This window comes from Netta rufina (genome assembly GCF_964035555.1).
Source record: "Netta rufina genome assembly, chromosome: Z".
Taxonomy (NCBI): Eukaryota; Metazoa; Chordata; class Aves; order Anseriformes; family Anatidae; genus Netta; species Netta rufina.
In genome coordinates, this window is record NC_140126.1 from 51,577,585 (window position 1) to 51,590,938 (window position 13,354).

Sequence of the window (13,354 nt, forward strand, 5' to 3'; positions counted from 1 at the left end):
ATATTTCATATGGAAGAGAAAAAACAATACATTTAATTTTATGACCTGGAAGTTTTGATAGTGTTTTGTTTCTTTTTATGACTTAACAGAAACAGTGAAGCAGACAGACCATTTACAGGCAACCTGTCTATACTACAATAAAATGGTCTGATGTGCTAGCCCATGACTCTTCCTCCTGAGAACACACCTAAGATTGGCTCTTGATCTGTATTGTAGCACTGTAATCCATCAAGGCTCTTAATGTGCCACTGTCATTTCTATGTGGCTGTCAAGAATGGAACTGCAAATGGCACTTCGACAAATCCTTCTTCCAGGCCATAGAAAATGCAGTATTTTCTGGGCTCTAAGACAATATACAGTTATGCAATTAAAGCAAATAATTTTGTGAGCAATTGGATTAATTTTGGTTGTCTTTATATCTGTTGATTCATTTCAAGTTCTTGATGGAAGATGTTCTTGCATCTGGTTACTTAAATGCTCCCTGTCTCTTATGTACCTCTATATGCAAAATTATAATTGTTCCTGTGCAAGGATTCTCGGGTGTTTAGTTCATGGTGGAATATTTTTTCTCACTGAGGCACTTAGAGTACTTTCCTCTCTTAGATTTATTTTCATCTAACTGTTAGAAATATCATTGCCTTTGAGATGCTTTCCCTATCATAAATGTGTTGTAGTCAATCAATGGTCTCAAAACTTCTGAAAGAGACACAGAAAGAGGCCAAACTATTCAAAAAGGAGTGTAGATCTAGGAAGTATTGCTGATAAACACATAGCAATGACGATTCTTTGGAAGGACCTGCTTATCTCATGTATGAAAACACAGAAATAAATAAATGGATAGATAGATAATAGATAAAGTAGATAAAGCTATTGTCTATTTTGAAAACATAATGCTGTGGATTGCTTGGGATAATACTCTGAGCAAACACGGGCTACCAACAGCTCTACTTGCTGGAGGTGTGGGAGAGGGTGTCAGAGTTATGCAGTTATGAGTACAGCCATGAAACAATTTCAGCTTTAAACACTAAGCCTCACATTAAGGAGAAAACTAACACATCACCCTGTGGTATCAACCACCTAAGTCAAGGAATAAAGAGAACTGCACCATTTCTGCTCTGGCTTTAGATTGGGGCAATCTTTGCATTTCCTCCTGAGGTTGTTGGCCAGATGCTTCACCAGTCCCACACCTGAGTGTGAGCTACCTCTGACATATTTTAAAAAGGCTGGTGAAGTAACTTGCTTGCCTTCGAACCTCTGGAGTCCTTTTAACTGCTCAACTACAAACCTCTTTGTCCCATTACAGCATACAGATCTTGCTGGACACTTTGCACTGTATCAAAGGCACCCGACTGTCTACCTGACGCTTGTGCTGTTTGTAGGGCCAGGTCTCTGTTCCTCTGACCAGAAAAATAAACCAGAACAAAGAAGGCCTGAGTCATGTTTCCTGCTGTTTAAAAGCTGAAATATCTCAGACATTGTTTAGGGAAAGCAGGTCTTCAGATATGAGAAAGAGGCAGGCCTGCTAGCAATCCCATGGAAAAGACTCAGCTGAAGACACTGCTGAATGCAGGCTGCCAAACAAGGGTGAAACATAAGCTGTTGCAGACATTTTAAGACTGTACTTAGGGCTTCAAACATTTAAATAAATGTTTTATTCTGTATTTTAGGGAAAAAAAAAAAAAGAGGCAGCATGGTAATTATTGGTTTAAAGACATAAAAAATAATTTAACATCCTTCACTTTTATAAATTGCTTGTACCATTACTAAACCATAACTAAAAACTGAATTTTACAGTGAAAAGGATCTCTAACTTTGGACATAGATTTTTATCATACTGTAGAAATTCTAGCTTTTTGATTTTAACAGCTCCATCAAAACTGGAGCTTCAGTTCTAATTCTGCTCTAAATGTGCTTATAAAAATTATACTGAAACTTATTCATCTAATATTGGATGGATATGAATAAGAACTATGAAATTACCTCTATACCTAACTTTATCCGTATGAATAGTTCTCACTGTATTCTTTTGAAAATTGATTTTAATAGGAACATCCAGATATGGAAATTTCTGCTCATGACCATGACCTTATTTTGGCTCTTCTGCTTCACAGAGATGTATCATGCTAATTAAGGATTTTGGATTGAGAAAATGAAGAATGGTGAAAGGAAGTGATTGAGAGCTCAAAAAAGTCACCCAGGCCTCTCTGCAGTCTCTGTGTGACACCATGTAGGATCCCAGCGCTGCAGAGTCAGCTGTGGTCTTATTAATGCTTCGTTAATGTATTTAAATACAGGTCAGGCAGGGTTAGTGCTCAGAAAAGTAGCCTCTCAGGACATTTAAAGCTGTGAAAAGAAATGCTTTGCTGTTTTAATAGTTTGTTAACATAAAGCGTTTCTTACAAGGAGAGGCTGCTGTGATGTCTTATTACGAGGAGTGTCATGCTGCTGCTGTGAGAGGATTGCAGCGAATGGTCACTGAAACCATACAGCAGCGTGCCTAGCGTTAGGGCTAGCGTTTAACTTTAAACGTGAAATATCTCTAACACCGAGTTGGTGCTATCGGGGTGTCAAGGTAGGTAAGTCACCGAGGTGTGGGCAAGTGCCTGTACGGGTTTAGGAAGCAGTGAGCACAGGAGTGGTAACCGGGCTCTAGCTCTCGTGTGCCTCAAGCCCTGTCAGAAAAGCTGAGGAAGAAACACAGGGCCATACTTTGTTTTTATCTATCTATTTATTTATTTATTTTTTTTGGGGGGGCAGAACAAACAGGGGGCCTTTAAATCCCGAGCCGCCGGCCCAAACTCGCCGCCTGGCAGCGCACAAGATGGCACTTTAGGCCGGCAGCAGGGGCCGGGGGCCGGGCGGGCAGGCAGGGAGGCACCGCACCGCACCGCACCGCACCCCGGAGGCCTCTTGGCGGCCTGCGCCCCGCAGCCCCCGGCCTCCATCGCAGCCCTCCCGGCCGGCAGGAGGCGGCGGGGCCCCGGGGGGCCGCGGCCTGGGCCTGCCTCGCCGGCGGAGGGGCGGCGCCGGGCGGGGACTGCGGGCGGCCCGGGCTGAGCCGCGCCGGGCAGGGCAGGGCAGGGCAGGGCAGGGCAGCGCCCGGCCGCGGAGCGAGCATGCGGCGGCGGCGGGGGGAGGACGGGTGAAGAGCGGCGGCTGCGCCTCCTCCTCCTCCTCCTCCTCCTCCTCCTCCTCTTCCTCCTCTTCCTCCTCCCTCCTTCTCCTCCTCCTCCTCCTCCTCCTCCGCTCGTCTCGCCAGGGCTTCGCCGCCGGGGCTGCGGGAGGAGCCGGGCAGGAAGATGGAGCCGTTCCCCAGCGGTGAGTATCGGCGGCCCCTGCCCGCGGCTTGGGACGTGGCTGCGGGGCTTGGTGTTGGCAGGGTGCGGGAGCCGCCTCCTCCTCCTTCTCCTCCTCCTCCTCTTCCTCCTCCTCTTCTTCCTCCTGCTCCGTGCTCGCAGCCTCCCCGGTGCCCTGGGCCCGGAGGGAAGCGGGGGCAGCCCAAGATGGAGCCGAGCATCCGTCCCGCACCTCGGGCGCCGGGCAGAGTTTGTGACAGATCCGGGGGGGAAAAAAAAAAAAAAAAAAAAAGAAAGGCAAACTCTTCTCAAACTCTTCCCAAATCCACTAAAGCTACAACTTGTGCACCGCATGGTTTGAAACCAGAAGGCTAGCAGCCAGAACTGCGGGGTTATGTTGTTGGTTTAACTAGCAATGTTGGCTCCTTTTCTTTCTTCTTCTCTCTTTTTTTTTTTTTTTTTAACGGCACCTCTGTGTTAGGCGATGTTGTAACTGCAGCTTGTACAAGCAGTTGGTATTTTGTTTTTGTACTTAATCCTGCCTTTCGCCCCCTCGGCTAACTGCAGTCACCGAGTTGTAGCCTACACTCCCGTAAAGAGCCTCCCTCTTCAATGCACTTGGAGAGGGAATTGTTTTTAAAGTCGTCTTGCTAAGTCTTCCCCCCCTTTTTTTTTTTTTTTTTTTTTTTTTAAAGAGAGGCAGCCATCGTGCTGCTGTGGCTTTAAGGTCTGTTTGTCATAACCCTGTTCCTGCGTTGTGCAACAAAACACCAGAAAGGTCTGTCTGCGCTTCAGCTGGGGAAATGGAAGTGGTGTCGTGGCCTGAGCACGCAGCTCGAGGGTGCTTTCTGCCCCTGCTGAGAAGTGACAGCCGGGCAGTCATGCACACAGCCTCCTGACTCGGTGCCCTGAAGTGAAAGCTGTGGCCCAGGGGTGGTGGTGACACTGTTGGGGAGAAGACATGGAGCTGGGCTGGCTTTAGGCAATGAATTTCCTCCAGAAAGCTGCCCCTGCTGGAAGGGGGACTTAAAGAGAATGTGCAAAGATTAGAGCAGAGATGTTGCTTGTTATCTTGATGATCTTTGTGCGTGTTTGGTGCTCAACAGCAGCTGCTGAAATCTGAAGTGGAGGCTTACACTACTTTTTCTTTTTTTGAATGGAGTATTTGTTTCAGGGCTGGTGGTCTGGAAGGCAGATCTGTAGGCATCAAATCTTTCAAGCAGGCTGTGTTGCACAGTAACCGAGAGGTTTTGGGTTTGGTCTTACACGGTAGTAATGAGTTTTTTGTCAATCTGTATGTCGACTTCCTGTGTGAAGTGCTGTGTAAACTCAGAAGGAAAGATGACTATCGCAGGAAGCTGAAAATGTTATGTTTGTGGCTCTTGAGCTCTCCGGGGCTCTTACCTTTGTAAAACAGAAAGAACAGGTTGGATCTTAAGGTTTTCAGGGAGCAGTTTAGTTTCCCTTGCAGAAATTAATACCATTTAATCCCCCTTTTAGAAGTTACAAATAGTATTTAGTCTTCCTCCTTTTCTTCTTTGATATCACGTTGTCCCACCTCTTCACTAGTAGCCTAGGTCCAGTCTTGGTTGGTGAGATCTCTGCACCCTTTCTCTCCTTCCTGGGGGTGTAGGTGGAGGTATGTTTGAGGTCTGTAGCAGTGGAGGGACACCTCATCACAGATCTATTCTTAGGGCCTGGAATAGCTGAATTAGTAAACGTTTCAGGAACATTTGTGTTACTAATAGCATTTTATTTTTGAGCCAAATTCTTCTATTTTAGGTAACTGTTCTTAATTTGAGACTTTTCCAGAAAAGTGAGTAGTTAGTGTAATTAGAAGTGCATGCAAGGCTTCATGTTTGTTGCATGTGAATTTTTTTTCTGTTTTGTGTGATCTCATATCCCTCTAAATTGGGAACTGCAAAATAGTGAACATAACTCATTAATTCTGACTAGTAACTTGTTACCTAAACTGTTTCACAACAACAAAAAAAAAAAGAAGAAAGAAAAAGTGAAATGTTTCCAGTGATAAATGAAATTCTGACTAACAGGGATATGTTATGTAATTTGGGGCATGTCTCTTTTGGACAATACTGCAAAATATTTTGCAAGTCTTTTGTTTTTACTTTTAGGTTATATATATTTCTGAAAGGCTATTTCACCATTTCCTGTTTAATACCTTAAACTTTAAACTTTTTTTCCCATTTGACATACAAGGAAGACGTAGAAACACTGCAACAGTGTGTTTATCACTTAAGATAGGTGATGTGCAAAATCAAGGAAGTACACAGAGTCATTTGTGATGTTATGCTGAAATGCAAACAACAATCACTTTCACTAACTTCTTTGAATCATGTTAATCTTTTCACAGCAAATGGAAGCTTTAAATGAAAGCTCATTACATAGCTAAACTGATGAACAAAATAAAAAAAAGTTCTCATGGGAATAAGTGCAGAATCCTTTTGCAGAAAGAAAAAAAAAAAAGCCAAGCAAGGTAGCAAAATAATTTGTGGAAGAAAGTAATTTGTGAAATTTATTTCAGCTTGTTCCTGCCAATGCTGAAATGTTTTCCTTCATTGTGTCAGTAGTGCTAGGAAAAACATACAGGAGATTGCAGGAGCTTGTTCTGTGTGCATAGCCTAAGTATTGGGGTATGCCTAAGTATATGCTTACACCAAACTGTCAATGTTGTATGCTGTTGTGTCATGGACCAGAAGGCCTCTTGTTTGTTTAGGACTTAACAGTACAGGTTAAAGCAAGACTGAACAATCTGTTTTAGCAGGATGATAAATAAAAAGTCTAAGATGTCTGTTCTAAGTGCCTTTTTTCTTCCTTGTTCTTACATATCCCAACATTTTGCTTTAATCAAATATTACCAACAAAAAATTTCTGCTTCCATTTATATGTTTCTAAACACGTCTCACATTGTTCAAATCCATGCTACTAGATGGTGTTTTTCCACAAAGCCATGTTGTAACATCTGTAGCTTGTGTTCCTGTGTCAGCTAAGCTAACCTAGAAACCCTTTTCTCAATGAGCTGATTATTTGTTTGCTTCTACTGCACTCCTGTGAAGTCTCTGTCTAGCTTGGAATGCTTGGAAGTAAGTGAAGTAATTCAGATACAGCCTGTGTAGCTGAGAGAGGTCTTCCCTCTCCTTGCTGCATTACTGTATATACACAGACAGACAATGACGTGCTCTGTTCTGCTGGGACTTCACACTACGAGCTTGGATCTGGATGCATTGTGTTAGCAACATAACTGGGACAGAGTACTCCAGCATCTGCTGTAGAAAGAAAAGTAATTTGATGATCAGAATAAGGAGGGGAGTAGATGAACATATGAAGAGAAAAATAGACTTGAAAGAAATAAATCTGCCTAAAGTGTTTCCTCTTGGAGGGAGTAAATGCTGAGTTGGAAAGGGACTGAAAATGCCTTGCCCTGTTAAAACTATGTCTGAAGATCAGAGCATGAATGTTCAGCATGGGTTGCCTGTTAGTACATTTCTGCTGAGGAGATGGTGTTCCACTTGCAAGGTCACTAATGAGTCAAAACTATTGAAAGCTTTTGTTGAACTCACTATCCGTTGTCTGGAAAAGTATTCCGGGACTCTTTTTCTGGCATGGTGGTACACACATACATGTAGTCCAGCAGCTGTTTGATATTTGCAAGGCCACAGGCACGTTTATGAGATAAAAACCCTATAATGACAGCTATAGAAAATGTTGAGAACTACTGAAAGATAGGAAAAAAACACAACTGTTGATCAACTAAACATGCAGCTAATCAGAACATTTTTTCATATCCTGTGTGCATGTTAATTACCTACTAAAGAAGCCAAAGTTACCTCTATTTAGTGCATGTCTCTTTTTTTAGTGATGAATTCAGCTCAAGCTTTTCTTTTTCTCCCTCACACAGTGATTTAAATCAAGTCCAGTGAATTTCCAACTTAGCTGGACTCTGAAGGACATTTTTGTTCATGATGTAGAATAGCAGAGATCATGTAGAAGAACAAAAATACTAGGTTTTCTTTGAGTGAAAGCAATACTAATCCTTTGGCTATGAGACAAGCTTGGCTGCAGGTACTGCTTAGACTTCCTGCCGGGCAGTAGCTTAACACGAGATCCAATGAATTTTTAAAACACAACAGCGTTTTTAAGAGCTGGGTTTTATGTATCTAAATGTTTTAAAGAATCGTGTGTACATGCTAATAGCGACATTTTCACTATTTTTGGTACTGCTTTAAATAGTGGAGGTGTGTTGAACTTAGATTGTAAGAACCACAAAAATATTTTGTGCCCTGTAGCCAGGAAGAAAGGAAGTGAACAGATGGAGGCTCTTGAAGGGAACGTGGAGAGAGGGAAGAGCCCTAGAAAACTCATCGAGCTGATCACAGAGGTAGGGATTTCAGGGTAATAGGATGTGCTCTGCTCTGCTTGCCTCCCTGAGGCACAGCTGATGTTTTAGCCCATGGTGAGCATTGGCTCATGAAAGAGGCTCAAATAAAATCTCAGTGCCCAGTTTTTTGGTTGGTTGGTTTGGGGTAATGTATGGCTGCGCTGGTTTTCACTGCAACTGCAGACAGGAGTCCTAGTCCCACAGAAATCTGAGATGTCTTGGTGTTTTCTTGTTACTGTGGAAATAGGGTATTTTAGTTTTGATTATTTTATTTTTTTTCCTCCTGAAGTTTCAGTGTTTGGAAGATCCTGTTTTAGTCTTCCTTGTTGAGTGTGGCTGAGTGCAGAGAGCTGTTTTTGGTCTGTAATCACTCTTTGACAAGGAAGGAATCGATTCTGCAAGCACTCAAGTTCTTGTCTGACTGTACATCCGTGTCACAGTGTCGCTGACTTTTAAGGGGAACCACTTGTGGTTAAAGCTAAGAATGTGCCTCGTTAGCTTACTGCTCCGGGGCCAAGCACTGCTGTAGTTTTAAGCCTTCCTTTTGTATAAAATCTGACACTTGAAAACAATTTCTTCTGCTGTAGTAATGAACTGTTAACACATCGATAGTCATTTGTGACTGTTTTTCATGCACATAAACCAATCTTTCTGGAACAGCCGGGCTTGTATTTGTGGGAGCCCAAAAAGCTTCAGAATCCTTTAAAACCCTCATTGCTTCTAAGCTGAAGCTTCTGCAGGTAAGAGAAAAAGACCAGGAGTAGTTGGCTGTATGAGCTGTCAGTTTTACTATCCAAATTTGTCGCTGACAGGCATATTAATGAGGTCTTGGCACAATTGATTCTCTTTAAGTATGACGATGAGCATGAGTAAAGTGCTATTCTACAAACAACAGGAAAATGATTAAAGGGACCATCACAAAATACACACTGCAGCAAATAAAATGTAAATGTGAGGAAGGTAGGAGCTAAATAATGTTGTTTGAAGTGTGCAAACCTGTTAAACTTTGGGGGAAAAAAAATAAAAACAATTCAAGGAAACAGTTTAAATTTTCCTTCACGTCTGTCATGATGCTGTGATGCTACTATGACGGTGGTCTGCATTGCAGTGGTGGGAGCGCTGTTTTTGTTCTGCATTATGTACTCTGATTGAGCTAGCAGGCTCCATCACAGCAACTGACTTGTTGGCAACTCCGTTGATTGATTTGGCAAAAGTTCAGGCTGCTGCTGTGCTGGAGGGATGGTGCCTAGAATAGAAGAGGCTACACTAAATGTCAATATCCTTTATGTTCCTTGTGATATTTCCCCCCCCCCCCTTTATGTATGTAAAGCAGTGACAGGTATTAATGGGCAGTATGTGAATGCAGGGAATTATAAGGTAACTTTTCATCTGCAGAAGTAATGGTTGTGGGATTAAGATCAATGAAGGGAAAAAAAACAAACACTTGTGGAGCAGAACTTAAGCCTTAGTTTAAGGGGTTGTGTCATTGACAGGTCTATGATTTACAAAAATTCTTCTACATAAGAAACGGTGGTTAGAAATATGCTTTGTCTAGAGAGGAACTGAGTTGTGTCCCTCTCCCCCTGTTTCATCTCTTCTTCTCACCTTGTTATTTTCTTCCTTTTTCTTGGCAGCAGTTTGTGTTTTGAAATACGTATAAATCTAGTAATAGTGATGCAGCCAAGGATACCCACATTTCTGGTCAGAGCAACCTAGCATACGCACAAGACTGAAATACCTGCGGGCAGGCATGGATTGTAGATAGGAGCTCTCGCAGGGCTGGCTCTGGAGTGACCCTGCTGGTATTTCTGCAGAAACCTTCCCCAAACCCTGCAGGGCATGTTTATCTGATGCACAGATCGCGCTGGCACTCTGCGCAGTCAGCAGCTCTCCCACCTGCTTTTTCTGTGGTGACACTGAGTGAAAGAGATGATCCCGCGGGTACCTTCTGAAAAGCGTCTGATATTTGGGCTGTCTCCTTCCCCGTCGAGGTGGTGGCTGCAATGAAGCTGATTTCAAGCTGACAGTGAGTATGTGACAGCTCTTGGAGCAATTTAGATCTCAGTATTTCTTGAGCTACCATGCAGGCATACTGCCTTTTTTCTCTGTTGGAGTGCTTTGTCTTGTCGTAAAGTAAGTCTGACAGATACTCATTTGCTTCTGACTTACAGGTGTTTTTATGCAGTGTATCGTAGGAGTTACCAAATGTGTATTAAGTAAGAGCAGCAATCCAAAAGGCACATCAGGCTTTCTCGTTTGTTGTTGTTGATGGGTTTTCTTGTTTGTTTTAGACGGTGCTCAGGATGAGAGGGTTTGATAGTTGGAATTTACTGCTTAGGAAAACAAACAAAGCCAACTAAGCAAGCACTGGGCTGCATGCAGCCTTACAGCTTGTCTAACGATCCACTAGCTGCAGAGTTCTCTATTGTATTTCTACTGAACAGCTGATAACTGGCTGAGAAATCTTTTGTAACTTAGCTGTGAACAGCCTGGTATTCATCAGCCATGGCTATATGTAGTCAAGCAGACAGTCTACAGCCCCGAATATGGGAGCTTCAGAAGCTGGAGAAATTTAAGACAGCTTCCAGCGAGTCCCCAAGGCTGGATTGGATGCCTTTTCATTAGATCCCTGTGGTCAAACAGTTTCTATCATTTTAATTGCAAAACATACCCTTGGTCAGGTTGGAAACAGGAAACTAAAAGGCTATCTAATAACATTGGTTTTCAGTGCCCTCTTTCCCTGATGTCCTTGCATTTTGCCCAATCAGTGACTGAGGACAGAGCGCTGCCTTAATGCTGCCGGGACTCGTGTAAGGTTTCCTCTCCCAGCAGCTAAAGAGTAGAGTCACTTAAAACAACCTCCTGCTCTTCCCTTCCCTCTACCTTCCCCCTACTTTTCACTGTGGAAGCTGAAGTCCTGCAGATTGAAAACTGACAACATCTGGCAAAGTGTGAATGGACATGTTACGCCTACGCTGGATATCAAAATCTGGACGAAGCTTGTTCTGGGTAGCTTTAAATTCTCCAGTAATCTTTACTGACCTCCAGGGAAAGTTATGTACTTACATTTTTGCCAATCAAATGGCTAAAGGATTCAGTAAATGATAGTCACTCTCTCTTTTATCTTCTGAAACATTTTATTTTTATTGACAGCAAAAAAGGTAGTGATTTGAAATGACATATCAATAATTGCATGCCAATCTACTTAAAACTTTATAGCTAGATGTTGAAATGTAATTGATTCATGTGGTTCTTCAGTCTGAGGTCTTGCCAAAGAAAATGTGTTTGTGCTTTCCTTAAAAATCAGGAAAAGGCTTTAAGGAAGTCTTTCAGAAGCACCCAAGACAAATAAACAGAGTCTTAAATGAGATTACACTCTCAGCCCTTGTTTCTTATGGCAATTTAAGATAAGAGAGGGTTTGAAAATACATAACCATGTATTGTTTTAATTTCCATCATACGGCCTTGTTGGTGGAATTTTGCTCTAAGCTACGTGCAGGAGCTTGCTATTGAAATATTTGATCTCATGTTTGTAAGTGGAATAAAAATAATTACAAAACAAAAAGGCAAAAGTAGGCCTTCCACTACAGTCAGGAGGAAGGGATGTTGAATAGAGAGAGACCTTGTATGGCTTGGATCTTAGGCTGCCTTGTTTATTTTGGTTTGGAAAGCGGCATTTATCCACCTTTACAATTCAGGAAAAACAGTTCAAGTTAGGATCATACAAAAAATTACGATGTGTTTTTTCAAACCAGCCTATATTCTGTGCATTTTTTGTTTGTCCTTCCCTTGTGACCCAATGAAAGAAGCAGTGATACACACTTAACTGCACAGATTCCTGTAAACCTCTTACCAGTTTGGCTGCTCCTGTAGACTTGCTTGTCTCCTGAAATCAGCCTCCTGCGAAGTGGTGTTTGTCACTAGGATACTGCCAGTACTCTGTGTCTTGGATGGATTTCCTGTAGTGCCTGCCTTTTGGTGGAAGCTCGCAGTAAAATTGTACAGAGGGTCAGCGTGTGTGTTTGCACTTCAGTAATAACACCACAAAAAGCAGCAGAGCCTGTCCTGTTTTTTTATGACTGCCAAATGGAAATGTCTTTATCCGTGTGAGTGAAGGGTGCTGAGCTCTTAGCTGTAGCTGAAAAACACCCACTTTGCTTCAGTGAGGTTGTGATTTATGTAAGGCTTTTAGAATTTATTCCGCCTGTGTCAATGTGTTCTGTTCTGGTCTCTGTACTGAAGTAATACTGAGAGGACTGGTAAATGCTGCTTTATGCTCACAGCACAAGTGGCTTTGATGTTTCACTTTCTTTCTAAATGATTATGTTCATTGTGTAAAAGTACCTGTATGTTCAGATGTGTGTTTTTGGTCTATTAAAAATGTGTACGTGTGCTCTTGTAACATCGTGGGAGGTAAGGGCATGCTGTTAGCCCACCTAGTGCTTCTGTTCAGCAAGGCACATGTATGATAAGAGGATTTCTGTAGGAATACATCATATTTCCTAATATTTCTTGGTTGTGTTCTCTTCTATTGGATTATTCCCTTCTGAGCTCATTAAACCAAGAGAAAGTGATGGCACTGGTCCTGGAGCAGCCTAACTTGGTTGTGTTTTTCAGAAATGTTTTCCTTAAGAAAAGGTTCTAAAAATAAGATTTAACACATTTAAAATAACTGCAAGCACGAAAGCTTTTATTTCTAAACTGAAATGTATGTGGCTTCCCCCCTATAGAAACGTGGGGCTTTTGCCCCCCGTGCACTGCTTGTACCAGTAAATAAAAGTCCTGCTTAAGCTTCCTGCTTGTTGTGGTTTAACCCTGGCAGGTGGCTGAGCCCCACACAGCCTCTTGCTTACAGCCTGCTGTGCGATGGGGAGAGGGCTGTGAGTTACAGTGAGCAACCTCGTGGGCTGAGATAAGGACAGTTTAGCAGGTGAGCCAAAAGCCCCACGCACAAGCGAGCAGAACAAGGAGCCCATTCACTGCTTCCCCTGGGCAGGCAGGTGCCAGCCACTCCCGGCAAGGCAGGGCTCATCACATGCAGTGGTTTGTTGGTAGGACAAACGCCGTCACTCCAAATGTTCCCCCTTCCTCCTTTTTTACCCCAGCTTTTACCTCAGGCTCTGCAGGAGCACTGCTCTGCAACAGCGAAATGATTGTTTGGAGGTATATGTGCTTTATACACCGTAGCAGTCATCCATGTACTTACTGACATGGTGCTCTGAATTTGTGGCCTCTCTGTAGGTGCCTAGTAACATATGTTAAAGCTATCTTAGAGAGTAAAGCATGTTCTGGATATTGATTAAATCCTCCCTCTGTGGGCCCTGCCAGCTATGCATATTTAAGAGAAAATTACATTATGAGCATCGCAGAGCGCGCATGTAGCTCTCTATTAGATTGTCCCTGTTCGTTGCCAATTGCCTTTGAGCCATGCCTGCTGAAAACTAAGAACTTGTAATGCTATTTATGAAGGTTACATTAGTGGCATGTTAAATCTGAGACACGATTTCAAATGTCATGAAGTTTAGATACGATCTGGTAGGAATAGTAATGTCATCACTTCCAACCTTGTTGGTGTGTGTCCTCTCTCTCCCCCCTTTCTCTCTCTCAAGGATTAAGACATTTGTTATATTTGCGTGATCCTCAGAGTTAACAGCAAAGTGCT

General features: G+C 42.8%; 1 protein-coding gene across 2 annotated transcripts in view; it reads left to right on the plus strand.

Annotated features, from left to right (window-relative positions):
• The first annotated feature begins 3,099 nt into the window (after nt 1-3,099).
• LNPEP (leucyl and cystinyl aminopeptidase) overlaps nt 3,100-13,354 on the plus strand; it is a 57,129-nt gene continuing 46,874 nt past the window's right edge. The window contains exon 1 of one of the 2 annotated variants that reach the window (XM_084305187.1): nt 3,100-3,318. Coding sequence is in view for 1 of the 2 variants with exons in the window: in XM_084305186.1 (XP_084161312.1) it covers nt 3,300-3,318 (19 nt within the window). In the remaining variant the exon portion in view is untranslated. The remainder of the gene's footprint in view (nt 3,319-13,354) is intronic. The other variant, XM_084305186.1, reaches the window with a different exon arrangement.